At 45.6% G+C, this 13,472-nt stretch overlaps 1 protein-coding gene across 2 annotated transcripts in view; it reads right to left on the minus strand.

Annotated features, from left to right (window-relative positions):
• nisch (nischarin) overlaps window positions 1-12,122 on the minus strand; it is a 20,565-nt gene extending 8,443 nt beyond the window's left edge. Inside the window, exons 1-16 of one of the 2 annotated variants that reach the window (XM_008299093.1) lie at window positions 11,935-12,122; window positions 10,754-10,837; window positions 10,322-10,504; window positions 9,131-9,179; window positions 7,880-8,043; window positions 7,713-7,808; window positions 7,294-7,389; window positions 6,596-6,748; window positions 6,267-6,335; window positions 4,981-5,166; window positions 4,600-4,728; window positions 4,326-4,439; window positions 3,744-3,864; window positions 1,868-1,986; window positions 680-741; window positions 42-329 (exon numbers count right to left, since the gene is read on the minus strand). In XM_008299093.1, the coding sequence (XP_008297315.1) occupies window positions 42-329; window positions 680-741; window positions 1,868-1,986; window positions 3,744-3,864; window positions 4,326-4,439; window positions 4,600-4,728; window positions 4,981-5,166; window positions 6,267-6,335; window positions 6,596-6,748; window positions 7,294-7,389; window positions 7,713-7,808; window positions 7,880-8,043; window positions 9,131-9,179; window positions 10,322-10,504; window positions 10,754-10,837; window positions 11,935-12,015 (1,994 nt within the window). In that variant the 5' untranslated portion in view covers window positions 12,016-12,122. Of the gene's footprint in view, window positions 1-41; window positions 330-679; window positions 742-1,867; window positions 1,987-3,735; window positions 3,865-4,325; window positions 4,440-4,599; window positions 4,729-4,980; window positions 5,167-6,266; window positions 6,336-6,595; window positions 6,749-7,293; window positions 7,390-7,712; window positions 7,809-7,879; window positions 8,044-9,130; window positions 9,180-10,321; window positions 10,505-10,753; window positions 10,838-11,934 lie in introns of those variants that run through there. The other variant, XM_008299094.1, reaches the window with a different exon arrangement.
• Between the last annotated feature and the right edge of the window lie 1,350 nt (window positions 12,123-13,472).

Consider the following 13,472-nt stretch of genomic DNA (forward strand, 5'->3'; position numbering starts at 1 on the left):
ACTGGGGGACAAACCAGAGACAAGGTTGCTGGTTGAATTACCTGTGGCTGTCCACCTCAGTTCCATCCACAGCAGACTGAAGCTCTCTGGGTTGGGTCTTCTCCTCCTGCTCCTCCTGCTCCTCCTGCTCCTGCTCCTCCTCCTCTTCCTCCATTCTCGGCTCCCTCTGGACGGAGCCGAGCCGCTGGGACAGCTGGGTAATGAAGTCCTTGTTGGAGGAGGACAGGAGCAGCAGGTCAGCAGGAAGCAGCGGACACCAGGTGGCGCTGCAGGAAGAACACCTGGCCTCAGCTGGTCTGGAGGAGGAAGAGGAGCAGGAGCACATACAGCTGCAGGACAGAAACAGAAGAATTCAATCTACTGTTCAACCAATTGGACACATCTATCTGTAATATCCTTTTAGGTCTCTTTTGTGTTTCTGCCAGAGATCAATAAAGCTTCAATAAACACACGGCAACAGAAACGAGGAGGTGAAGCAGTGAAGTGATTCTGTGAACACCAGCGCCCTCAGCAGGACACACTGAGAACTACAGCTGCTGCAGATTTGGTTGATTTTATAGAAAGTGATCTTATTTTAGATTCACAAACGTTTGACTTTGAAAGGCAACGATGAACACGCCTTGAAGACAGCAGTGGGTTCATGTTTGTGTTGCTGTGAAGGCTGTGGCTTCATACTGACCAGACAGGGACGTTAGCAGCAGGAACATCTGAGGAGGCTCCACAGTGTTCAGACGGACGGACCTGCAGACAAACAGCAGCGTTAGAACAGAATCCTGGTTAACCGTCATCCGGAGTCTCGGTTCTACCCTCTGTCGTGTTAATTTGTTTGTATTCTGACACCGAGGGGGCAGATGTGCAGGAAACTTCACACGTTTCCCTTTTGCATCAGTGTTGAACAATACTATGAACCCTGAAACCAGCTGGCAGGTTTACAAGGAGAGTCATCTCTGCAAAGAAATGCCCAAAACTGAAAACAGTGAGAGTCAGCAGATTGTCAGCTTTCTATATCTCATCAAAATCACATTATTCTGCACGTCTCGGTTTAAAAAGAGCCAGAAATAAACGTTTTGGTCAAATTAGATTTCACTAACATTCTGAGCTCCTCAACAAGTCAGTGACTCGGCTGGAGCCAAGAATTAGTTTCCAGCTGAACTGCAGGCAGAGAGGAGACACGCATTAAAACTAACTAACAAACTAAACTAACCAAGCTGTAAACAGTGAGATGTCTGCTATGAGCAGCCTCCATGCTTCCAGCTGTGGACAGGATGGGTTATAGTGTAAACCAGTGTCAACTAAGTGTAAACCAGTGTCAACTAAGTGTAAACTAAGTGTAAAACAGTGTCAACTAAGTATAAACCAGCGTCAACTAAGTGTAAACTAAGTGTAAAACAGTGTCAACTAAGTGTAAACCAGCGTCAACTAAGTGTAAACTAAGTGTAAAACAGTGTAAACTAAGTGTAAACCAGCGTCAACTAAGTGTAAACCAGCGTCAACTAATTGTAAACCAGTGTAAAACAGTATAAACCACTGTAAACTAAGTGTAAAACATTGTAAACCAGTACGTCACCAGTATGAGGAGCCTCCATGCTTCCAGCTGTGGACAGGACGACTCCAGGTTTTTACATTTTTATTAAATAGCGTGGTGATTTAAAAACCACAGAAAACAACCAAACGTTAAACCTGTTTTCGCCAGTTTTTATCCCAGACAAAACATCCTGACTGGTCCAAATAATTGCTGTCATTTTTAACCATTTCTACAGTTGAAGCTATCTTCCTATCTGGAAATTTCTCCGTCTGACTGATGCTGTACTGGTTGTCATGGTAACAGCCCCCTTCCCCCACTACAGGTGCTGCAGGTGTGTGTCACCTGGGCGGAGGCAGCAGACAGGTGGGGTGTGTTGGGGTTAAAGCTTGCAGGAGGGGTTGTAGCGTCCGCAGGGGGGAGAACAGTGGGGGGGGTGGCGGCTTCTTCTCTGCTGGTCATTTCTGCAACAGGAAACACACCTGAGGTCACATCACCTGATCACATGTCTGATTCTAGCTATAGGTGAGTTTAATGTAGGAACTGAAAGGACGTGTGATGACTAAGCGGCGACAACATGAAGGGCGTCAGGCAGCCTGAAGCAGGAACAGCATCTACAGCAGAACACAATCTGGTTCAGAGACGAGAAACAGGAGCTACAGGAGTGAAAGCAGCAGCTCAGTTCAATCAGCCTCGTGCACATGTAGGTTGTTTTTAATCCACTGCAGCATTTAAGGTTGAGTTGGTGTTTCCAGGTTCTCTTATAGTTGCTGTTCTGAGGAACACTGATGAAGGGAAATCTGAAAGTGCTGCATTGTACCAACCAGAGCCTCACATGACCACAGTGGAAAGAAACACATGTGAAGGCAGCTTTCAATTGAAATCCACCAGACTGATCAAAGAAAATTCTGTTAAAACAGCAAAGACAGAACAAGAGAGAGTAAACTAAACCACGTTGACTGAAGGCAGCAGCCGGACAGATGAGATGCTTTCCTGCTTCTACGTTCCTGTTCCAACACACAGAGTCTTGTTGGTGTAAACGTTCTGCTGTTTCTACATCTTCACTGCATGTTAGTGTCGCGTGTGTTCAGCCGAATGCCTGATCGATTTGTCCTGAGGGAGGTTAATCTAACCTGAGTGTCTGTCAGCTGAACAAATAGCACGCAAATGTTCTGTTCCACAAATCTCATTTCAATTGTTCCAGTTGGAAAAGAGTAAAATTGATCCAACTCTGAACAGTTTAGTCTAAAAAGGGCTGGAAATCAGTCCAAAACCAGCCAAAACTACCCTAAAACCTGTTTAAAACTAGCCAGAAACTAGTCAAAACTACCCTAAAACCAACCCAGAATCAGTTTAGAGAAGTCCAAAACCAGTCCACAACTGGTGGAAACCAGGCTGAATACAGTCAAAACCAGTCTAAAGACAGTGCAAACCAGTCTAAAAACAGCGTAAACTAGTGTAAACCAATCTAAATGCAGCGTAAACCAGTCTAAATACAGTCAAAACCAGTCCAAATACAGTGTAAACTAAGTGTAAACCAGTGTAAAACCAGTCTAAGTACAGCGTAAACCAGTCTGAATACAGTCAAAACCAGTCTAAAGACAGTGCAAACCAGTCTGAAAACAGCGTAAACTAGTGTAAACCAATCTAAATGCAGCGTAAACCAGTCTAAATACAGTCAAAGCCAGTCCAAATACAGTGTAAAACAGTGTAAACTAAGTGTAAACCAGTGTAAAATCAAACTAAATGCAATGTAAACCAGTCTGAATACAGTGTAAACCAGTCTAAATATGGTTTAAACCAGTGTAACACAGTGTAAACCAGTCTAAATACAGTGTAAACCAGTGTAAACTAAGTGTAAACCAGTCTAAATACAGTGTAAACTGAGTGTAAACCAGTGTAAAACAGTGTAAACTAAGTGTGAACCAGTGTAAAACCAAACTAAGCAGAGTTATTTCAGTCAATATTAACAAGACCTTAAAGTTGTGAGTGACTCTGGTTGTGTGCTGACGTCTGCTTCGTTGTAGATTCTGTGTGTTGGAACAACAAACGCCTGGATGGAGAGGACTTAATCTCAACCACAGCGTTTATATCTGCGCTCAGCGTAGGCTGGTGCTGTTACAACGGTTAATCCTGATTACACCGACTGTTCTAGTGCCCGGCTGCTGCCTCCTGCTGAATCCAACAGAACCTCCTCACAGCCCGATACATACATGATTACCTTGGCTGGAAGCCTGCTGGGCCGGACAGGAGGAGGAGGAGGAGGAGGCAGGAGGAGCAGAGGAGGACAGAGAGGAAGAGGAGGAGCAGAGCAGAGCAGGAGGTCTGGTGTCCTCACTGATCTGACGAGAAGACAGAGAGGACATCAGAGATCTTCAGAGGTCATCTACAACATCTACATCAGAGATCATCAGAGGTCACCAGGAATCACCAGATATCATCAGAGATCAATAGAGATCACCAGAGATCAATAGAGATCATCAGAGATCAATAGAGATCATCAGAGATCAATAGAGATCACCAGAGATCAATAGAGATCATCAGAGATCAATAGAGATCATCTACAACATCTACATCAGAGATCATTACAGAGAACCAGAGGTTCCATCTACAACTAAGAACACTAATTAATGACTAATTGAACAATAAACACTCATAGAACCCTAAAAGAACCCTAACAAAACACTAATAGAACACGAACACAACACTAACAGAACCCTAAAGGAACCCAAACAGAACCCTAATAGAACACGAACACAACACTAACAGAACCCTAACAGAACCTTTCCGATGGCCCACTTACCTTCTTGTCTCCGCTGCTCATCCGGTCTTTGACTTCTTTGGCTTTCTGAATAGCTTTCAACACCTCCACCGTGTCCAGCTCCTTCTCCGTGGTCACCTTACTGTCCAGACACACCTGACCACAACAGACACAACACAGACACACAACAGATACAGACACACAAACTCAGCTGTGAGCGGTACTGACAGCAGAGTGTAAAGTAAACACAGCAGTAGATGCTCTGCGGTGCTGCTACACATTAGTGATGGTGATACTGGGGAGGTTCTGGTGGTACCTCAGCTGCTCGGTCTCCAAACTGGGCCAGGACCTTGGTTCTGTAGTCTGGGATGATGCACATGGGGTTACTGGACAGGCTGAGCTTCTCCAGACAGGGCAGAGAGCCGATGTTCCTGATCTCCTCCAGCTGGACAGAGAACACAGCCGGGTCAGAACAACAGAACATCTGGACTGTTTACAGGAGCTGCAGCAGATGTTCTTCAGAAGGGGGTCTGATGTTGTTTCTTGGGGAAACTAGAATTCACTCCTTTTTCACTTGTTTTGTTGCTTTTAATTGAAATACGTAAATGACGTGTAAAAAGGCTGAGACTGTGGCTTTAGAACCTTCAGGACCATTAGAACCCAATCAGAGTCTTCAGGCCCTCCTGGGTGTGGATACCTGGGCCAGCTGGTTGTGGCTGAGGTCCAGGTTGACCAGGGAGTAGAGTTTGGTGAGTCCACTGAGGTTCTGCAGCTGGTTTCCGGCCAAGTTCAGGGTTTTGATGTTCCCCAGACGGGTGTGAGCAGCTTCCAGAACCTGCAGGTTGTTGTAGGACAGGTCCACATGGACCAGGTTGTACAGGTGCTGCAAAAACACACAGGTAGGTCAGTGCTGCTCAGTGAAGCCTTTGAAAAACTGAAGCTTAAATGGGACATTCTGAGGCTGACTGATGAGAGACTTTAGTTCATGAAACTTCAGAAGTCAAGACCTTATCAACTGCTGAGCCACTGTTGTTGGGTTAGAACTGTAATGCAGCTGTCCTCTGTATGAAAACATGACACATACTAGTATTGACTAGTACTTGGAATGTTCTGACATGCTCGTACGGCACCGTGATACACATACATGTACTACAACCAGTGTAACGGTGTCAGGGAGAGGACCCGCAGGATGACATCTTTAAATGCCCACGCGTCAACAAAAACAACTCGCAACCTTTTCTGTCAAAGCTACCACACCAGAGGGCGAAAGGTCATTCAGTCTGGAGAAGTCTGGCTGTGTGGGTCAGCTGACCCTGCATGTAACCGATATGAAATCTCGCGAGAGCAGCTAACACCAAAACAATATGGCGCCTCGGCATGGAAAACGCCAGTTTCCATGTTTTTTTTCTAACGGTGTATCTACTAAAATCAGAATATGCTGGAGTCATGATAGCGTTGTTGATGATCAGACACGTTGTCTTGTGGTGCTGCTGGAATATTTTCACAGCCGAGAAGATCGTTTTCGTGAAGACTGCACGTTGTACGGCAGCATGTAAGAACATGGCCCAGTGTTACCAGGGTTCAGTCGGCAGTGTGAGGGCGCAGCGCCCCCTAACGTCATTTAGACAAACCTCTGATAAAGCATCAATCAACTTCCTGTTTTTCTGGAAGGTCTACATTAAGTCTAGTTCTGCAGTGTCAGCAACTTGACTGGTCCAAATCATGTTTACAGAGTCACAGTTCAAGTCATCAGAACGAAGAAACGTTCAGTTGATTCACTGAGAAGTCCGTCGTAGAAGATAAACAGGCAGAAGAAGGAAGTGTGACCTTCACTGAGAGTGTTCCTTCCTGCTGGCAGCAGCTGAGGATGTTGTGGATGAGCCACAGCATGACTCACTGCAGAGACGTCCAACAACCGTTCTCGTATTAACCACTGATCACACCTGTTGGACCAGAACCTTCAGTCGTCACAGCGTCACTCACCTGCAGGTTCTCCACTGACGACAGCTGGTTGGAGCTCAGATCCAGAAACTCCACCTTTGGAATCAGCCTCTGCAGCAGAGAACAATTCTGTCAGCACACCTGGACACACACCTGAACACACACTGTAACACACTGTAACACACCTGAACACACACTGTAACACACCTGAACACACACCGGAACACACACCGTAACACACACCTGAACTTACACCTGTAACACACACCTGAATAACCAGGCAGAACCAGACAGAACCCTTCACACCTACACCCTGAGACTCTCCAGGAACAACCCCAAGCCGTGTGTTCAGTTGCGTTTGTGCGTCTCACCACAGAGTTGTCGATGCAGCCGATGCGGTTGTGACTCAGGTCCAGGGTGGTCAGGTGGCGCCACACCGGGACCACGGTGGTGACCGGACACCCAGGCTCCGCCCCCTCAGGTTCCCACTGAGAGAACTCAGTCGCCTCCGGAACCAGCACCGACTGGAGGGAACAACGCAAGGCACAGGTCAACACACTGGTCAACACAACGCACAGGTCAACACAACACACAGGTCAACACAACGCACAGGTCAACACAACACACAGGTCAACACAACGCACAGGTCAACGCACAAACAACGCACAGGTCAACACAACACACAGGTCAATGCACAGGTCAACACACGGACACAAATTATTTTGTTGTGTAGCGGTGTGTACCATCATGGACTGTGTGTAGTGTTGTGTAGTGTTGTGTAGCGGTGTGTAGTGTTGTGTAGTGTTGTGTACCATCATGGACTGTGTGTAGCGTTGTGTAGCGTTGTGTAGCGGTGTGTAGTGGTGTGTAGTGGTGTGTAGCGGTGTGTAGCATCATGGACTGTGTGTAGCGTTGTGTAGGGTTGTGTAGTGGTGTGTAGCGGTGTGTAGCGGTGTGTACCATCATGGACTGTGTGTAGCGTTGTGTAGTGGTGTGTAGCGGTGTGTAGCGGTGTTTAGTGTTGTGTAGTGTTGTGTAGCGGTGTGTAGCATTGTGTAGCAGTGTGTACCATCATGGACTGTGTGCTCTGGTGGATGTTCATCGTCTCCAGACTCGTCCTGAGAGTCGACAAACCTTCGATCTGCTCAGAGCTGCACTCGCTGATCTGCACACAGACACCAGATGTGCTTTTAAAGCCAGTTTAAATAAAACAGATTGAAAGAACCGACAGAAGCCCAGAGACAGAAGAACACGAGCAGATGTTTCAGTAGAAGTCCAGAGACAGAACAAAGTGAGGAGAAAAATAAGGCCTAAAAGCACAAACATAGGTTAAAGGATAAGAACAAATGTAGAAATGTGCCTTGTGCTGGGAAGAACAAGTACACAGGTGATACATTCGGACCAAAACAGTCTGGTTCTGTCGGGTATAACTGAGACAACGTGCAGCTCTTCAGCCGACACCGACCCGGACGTCTGCTCCAGCGTTACCTCGATCTGCAGCAGCGACTTGAAGACGGACAGGTCGAAGGGAAGGCTGCTCTCCTGGATGTTGCTGGTTCCCACTGGACCTCTGGTGCCACAGATCTGAGCCAGAGAGACGAACCGGTGAGAACAGGGTCAGACAACGGGCTGCGGGCGGTTCAGGTGAGGCTCACCTTGAGGTAGCGCAGCCTGCAGGTGAAGTCCAGGATGTGTCCCAGGTCCGTCCGAGCGTCTCCGTTGCAGCAGGTGGGTTTGGCCAGTCGCAGCTGCTGGGAGACGGCGTAGAGCTGCAGAGGACGGAGAGAGAACACCTCACCGGCCTGCAGCAGCTGCTCGCCTGCAGCAAACAAACAAACAAACACATAAACAAACAAACAGAGCGGCCTGACGCTCATCCCTGTGCAAAGCTCGTCACAACAACGTACGTTTCCCTGTCAGTCGAACACTTCACTGATTCACACGTCAGCATTTACAGTCCAGATGTTGAGAATATTTACAGAACTCACAGATGTAGGTTCTGCTTCATCAGTCCAGCAGACAGACAGTTTAGGAGGAAAAACACACCTGAGTTCTGGTAGAACCTGACACCAGACCAAGTCGACATCCATCCAGGTGTCCAACACGACGAAAAAAAAAATCACCAGACTGTCACAATTGTTAAAAATAACTCACATGTTGCTGACGAGAAGCAAAATGCCTTAAAATTTGTTAAAATGACTCAGAAATAGTCCCGAATGAATAAAAGATGTTAAAATAATCAAAAGTGTGATTAAAATGACAAAGAAAAGCCAAAAAATAAGAAACAATCACATGAAGCTTATATGGAATTATTCAACATTTTCCAAAATGACAAAAAGAGTCCAGATGAGCTCAAATCTGTCCAGATGGACCCGCTGGAGGTTCTGTCTCTTTGTGTCTCATCTCGTTGTTTTGTGTTGTTTGTCTCTTTTTTTGTCTCGCTTGTTGTTTTGTCTCAGAAACCAGGTCCAGTGTTCAGACTGAGACACCTGGATGGATGTAGAACTGATCTGGTGTCAGGTTCTACCAGAGCCCAGATGTTTTCTTCCTCCTAAATGTCATGTGTCTATCTGCTGTACTGATGAAGTTCTGAGGCTCAGAAATGATGGAAAAAGTCCATTAAAGTGATCAGTCTGGACCCTCCTCTGTGGACTTCAAGGACCTGGAGCTCTGGAACATTCAGTCTGAAGGTAGAACTCTGGTCAGTAGATAAAGATACTGGAGGTACAGAACCAGATGTTCTGAGGAGGTTCTGGGGGACGTTTATTCAGATTTAGCTGGTTTTATATGGAAAGACGACGACCACTAGGATTGTATCTCCAGCGTGTTGGAACAGATTTTGACTAGCTGTTGTCTCTAAACTCTGAATGAGGCGGATCCGGTCCGAGGACACGGAGGAAGCTCACCTTTATGGAACAGCTCCTGAGCGAGAGCTGCTGTGATGCCGTTTATCTCCTGAAACACATCAAACACACAAACGTTCAGCCAAACGTCTTCTAATCTAGACTCGTTCTAACAAATGTTGTCACTCGTTAACAACAGAACAGCAACACAAATGAGGATAAAACACACTAATGACAGAACGGACACACCAACATGTGACCCCGTGGCTCAGCAGGGCAACATGTTGGCTGCTAGGCTGACCCGGCGCCGGGTCGGGCAGCAACGCGACCCCTCCACTTCTGCCGGCCACGACTGAAATGCTGCTCCAGGTCTTTCCCATCTTTCTTTCTCCAGCTGCTGCTCAGTCGCTCTTCCAATGACAACAGCAGGCGGACAGGTGTGTGGCCACACAGGTGCTGAGGCTTACAGGCCGGTAGCAGCCGCACACAGCCGGTCTCTGGTGCTCATCATCAGACCACTGGGTTCACTGCCAGGATGCTCCAACAGAACAAGTCTCCTGGGCTTCAACAAATTCTTTTGGATCTTTACTGATGATTCAACGAGATCATTTCACCAACATTTGACAAACCATCCATTATCTACACACCGCTTAATCCTCACTGGGGTCACTAGGGGCTGGAGTCTATCCCAGCTGGCTTTCACAAACCCAGTGTCCGGATTTAAGAGTGTTCTCCTGGCTGATAATCCAGCCACAAAGCTCCAGACCTGCAGACGGTGTTTTAAAGGACTTGTTTTTAAAAATGCTAAAATTACACAATTCCTCAGAAAACACGCCTTTTAAGCCACCAGCAGCTGTAAAAGCTTATCTGCTGTTCAGAAACCACGGAGAAGCGAGACAGCCTCATCGACGCTGTAAAACAGAGAACACAGAAATATCTAAAGGACGTGGAGCCTCCATGTGTCCAGCTCATTAAACTAAGGCTCCTGTGTTTTATTCTGGTCTCTCAGCATCTGGTGCTGACCTGAGACCAGCAGATAGTTTAGTTTTTTCATATAAATCCTAACAACATCACAGACGTAGACAATTTATTATAACAGCTATATTAAAGCCCTGCTTGTATCTCGACCTCCGTCTCGCTATCCGACATAAAAGCAGGTTTTACATTTAGTGTCGGATTATCGAGTCACGACTGTATCTTCCTGACCCTTGACTCCGAAGCCAAGTTTCTTATCGAGTCGTGAACTTTACTCACGTAGAGGTGGAAGTGCAGGAAGCAGGCGAGCTCGGTGGGCGTGGCCTGAGGGAACTGCAGCAGCAGCGTCTGCAGGTAAAGCTCCAGCTCCTTCTGCCGCCGCTCCACCAGACTCTTTGAGTTCTTCCCCAAGATCTTCTTCGGGGGCAGCAGCCGGCGGTCGACCTTCTTCTCCGCCGTCAGCTGCAGGAAACAAACGAAACCAGAATCTGACTCATCATCAGCCAACCACAAAGTAAAACAGCAAACACAAGCTGAGGGTCTGCAGCTTTTACACCATTTTAAAGTGGACGATGACGCCACACTGGAGATAGAAAACTGTTACAGATGATTTACTGATTATCTGAGAAACCAACTGAATCCACAAACACACTGGATACATGTTTCATCTTGATCAGGTGATCGTGTTCAACCGCTGCTCTGCTCTCTTACCTTCTCGTGGAGGTCGTGGAAATCGCTGTAGCGATGCTTCACCGTCCATCTGTGTTGCCCGTCTGTGACGTCGATGATGTAAACCTGAAACACCACAACAACACGTCAAAAGGAAGCTTAAGCTGCAAAAAGAAACCAGTTGTATGAAAACATCTAAGCTACAGAAAGAATGACGTTGACAAAAAACAGGTTGTAGGTCAGCGGCTGTTTAGACAACATGAGGCCACAAATCAGTCTGACCGTTAAACCCTCTGAACCCCAAAACCACAGTCTGTGGGTTTGTCACACAGGTTTAAATAAAAGAAACGACACCTTATATCAGAGCCACAAACAGTCCAAGCATCACATTGTTCCTACAATCCTTGAAATAATCACCTGTGACGTGTTGTTAGAAAGCTCAGCCTCAAAGTGCCGTTAGTCTACAGGTCGCGATCAAACAAACTCTGTAGTCTGTAGGATTGATTTCAGTTCATCAATAATTGTAAAAAAAAACATAAAACTTTTCTCTGGTCTCCATGGTTCTGAGTCCTGCTGTTCTGTCTCCGCCTTCATGTGGTTCTGGTTCCACAGAGCTGCAGGACTTGATGCTGAAACATGAACCTCAGTGAGGGACCAGGAGACAGGAGCTGCTGGAGTTAAATCAGCAGCACAAAGCTGTGATGTTGTTTCAGCCGTATTGACATTATTTTCTATTATTCTATTATTTTTTAGACGCTCTCCTCTAAAACCCCCTCAGTCACCCTGCAGTGGTTCTTTCCTGATGCAGTTTGTCAAGTCATCAAATGAAAGCTGTTGTTTTAATTCAAGACATGTCGCAGAAAAACTACACAGCAAAGCGTCGGTTGTTCCAGCACCGTGCAGCAGACTATCGGTTAAACAGCTACGGATCCACGGAACACACACTGATAAATATGAGTCCGAAAACCCTTTCAACGGGCAGCTCAGCTAGCTGTTAGCTGTTAGCCTGTTAGCTCCCCTTCCGGTTCTTCTCGCAGGCTCCAGAGGATCACCACACCACCTGCTGCAGTATCGTTCAAATAAAGTTCACGAACTCAACAGCAAACACGTCCACCGTTTAACAAATTCCTACGGTGCTGTCACTGCCTCAGACCTGAAGCTAAGCTGGCTATCAGCTAGCTACCAGCTAAGCTAACGGCGGGTGGAAAGCTGCCGGATCTCACCGTGTAGTTTTCCACCAGCTCCGAGCCGACGACACACACTTTCCTCTCGGACAGCTCCTCTGAAAACGGCGCAGAATCCATCCCGAGGCCGAAAATTACCTTTTAAAGAGTAAAAACCTGTAAATCAGACGGTTTCATAGGATGTCCGGCGTTTGTTCTCCGTCAGCCGCCAACCGCCGCCATGTTTGTTGTGATGTGAAGCAGCTGACTGATCAAAAAACTTTATTTAAACCGCTTTACTGACAGCTTTGTTTTTTACTTTATTGAAAGCAACAAAAGGCCAACGTATTTAAAATACACAAATATTCCATAAAATCAGTTTATTTAGTTATTATAGTCATTTATATATTTATGTTAAACGCTTGTCAAACATCACTGCACGTACAGAGTCCCATTTAAGTCGATATTAAATCAAAAACATAGATGCAGCCAAACATTAATATTTCTACGAAATCAAATAAAGTGGTCCTTTGAAAACTAAACACCTATTTATTTAATCATTACATTATTTACACTTTTTCCAGGTTTCGTTTCACAGCTGTATTTAATTACTACGTGGCAATAATTATTGATTTATTTAATAATCAACAGATTAACACTTGTTTGTTAAACCAAAGATATCTTGCACGATTACAGACGTTTTCAAAACAACAAAAAGGTTTATTAAATGTGTTTTTGTTAGGATATGCTATCTTTAAATACTATCAATCTGTCAGAATACTTCATCACGATATATTATGTGTGTATATGTGTGTATTTTTTCTGCTAAGATGTGTAAATTCTTGTGTACATTTTTTATCTTATTTTATTTTTATTATTGTTATTTATTTTTTATTCTACTTTTTATTTTTTTTCTTTCTATGGTTATTTTACTTGATTTTTTTATGTTCCTATTGCTCATTTCCAGGGCGACACCAACAGCCGAATGTTGTGTGTTGTGTACGTACTGGGCCATTAAAGCTGGTTCTGATGTATTATATTATAATGCATATTATTTATGATAACATATATTTATGTATCTGATGCTAAATAAACACACAAAATATAACAACAACCACAGTATCTTTATTGTTGGTATTATTATTATTATTATTATTGTTGTTATTATTGCATAGTTTTCACACGTGTAAAAATCCTCCATTAAGCATTTTAAAGCCAAAACACACACGTGCTGTCATGTAAAGTTAAGGCCAAACATGTTTGTACAGCTGTGGAAAGTCATTTATTGTCTTTCTAACAGTCTATTACTGGTCAGACTGCACTGAGCACATGCGACGGGAGCTGAACCAGGTTTGCGTGCAGCTGTGATGAGTGTCGTGTTTGGCCTGCTGGTGGCGCTACACGCTCAGTTCTGAACACAAAGGAGCGGAAGGACACAAACACAGCGGCAGCAGGTCCAGATTCCAGCCTGAAGGGGGCAGCAGACAGAACGGAACCAGGACGGAGAGAAAAACATGTCTGAGCAGGACTCAGAGGGCTCGGTCAGTGGGCCTAATGTGCACGACACACACACACACACACACACACACACACACACA

Source organism: Stegastes partitus, unplaced genomic scaffold (genome assembly GCF_000690725.1).
Source record: "Stegastes partitus isolate 25-593 unplaced genomic scaffold, Stegastes_partitus-1.0.2 Scaffold1380, whole genome shotgun sequence".
Taxonomy (NCBI): Eukaryota; Metazoa; Chordata; class Actinopteri; family Pomacentridae; genus Stegastes; species Stegastes partitus.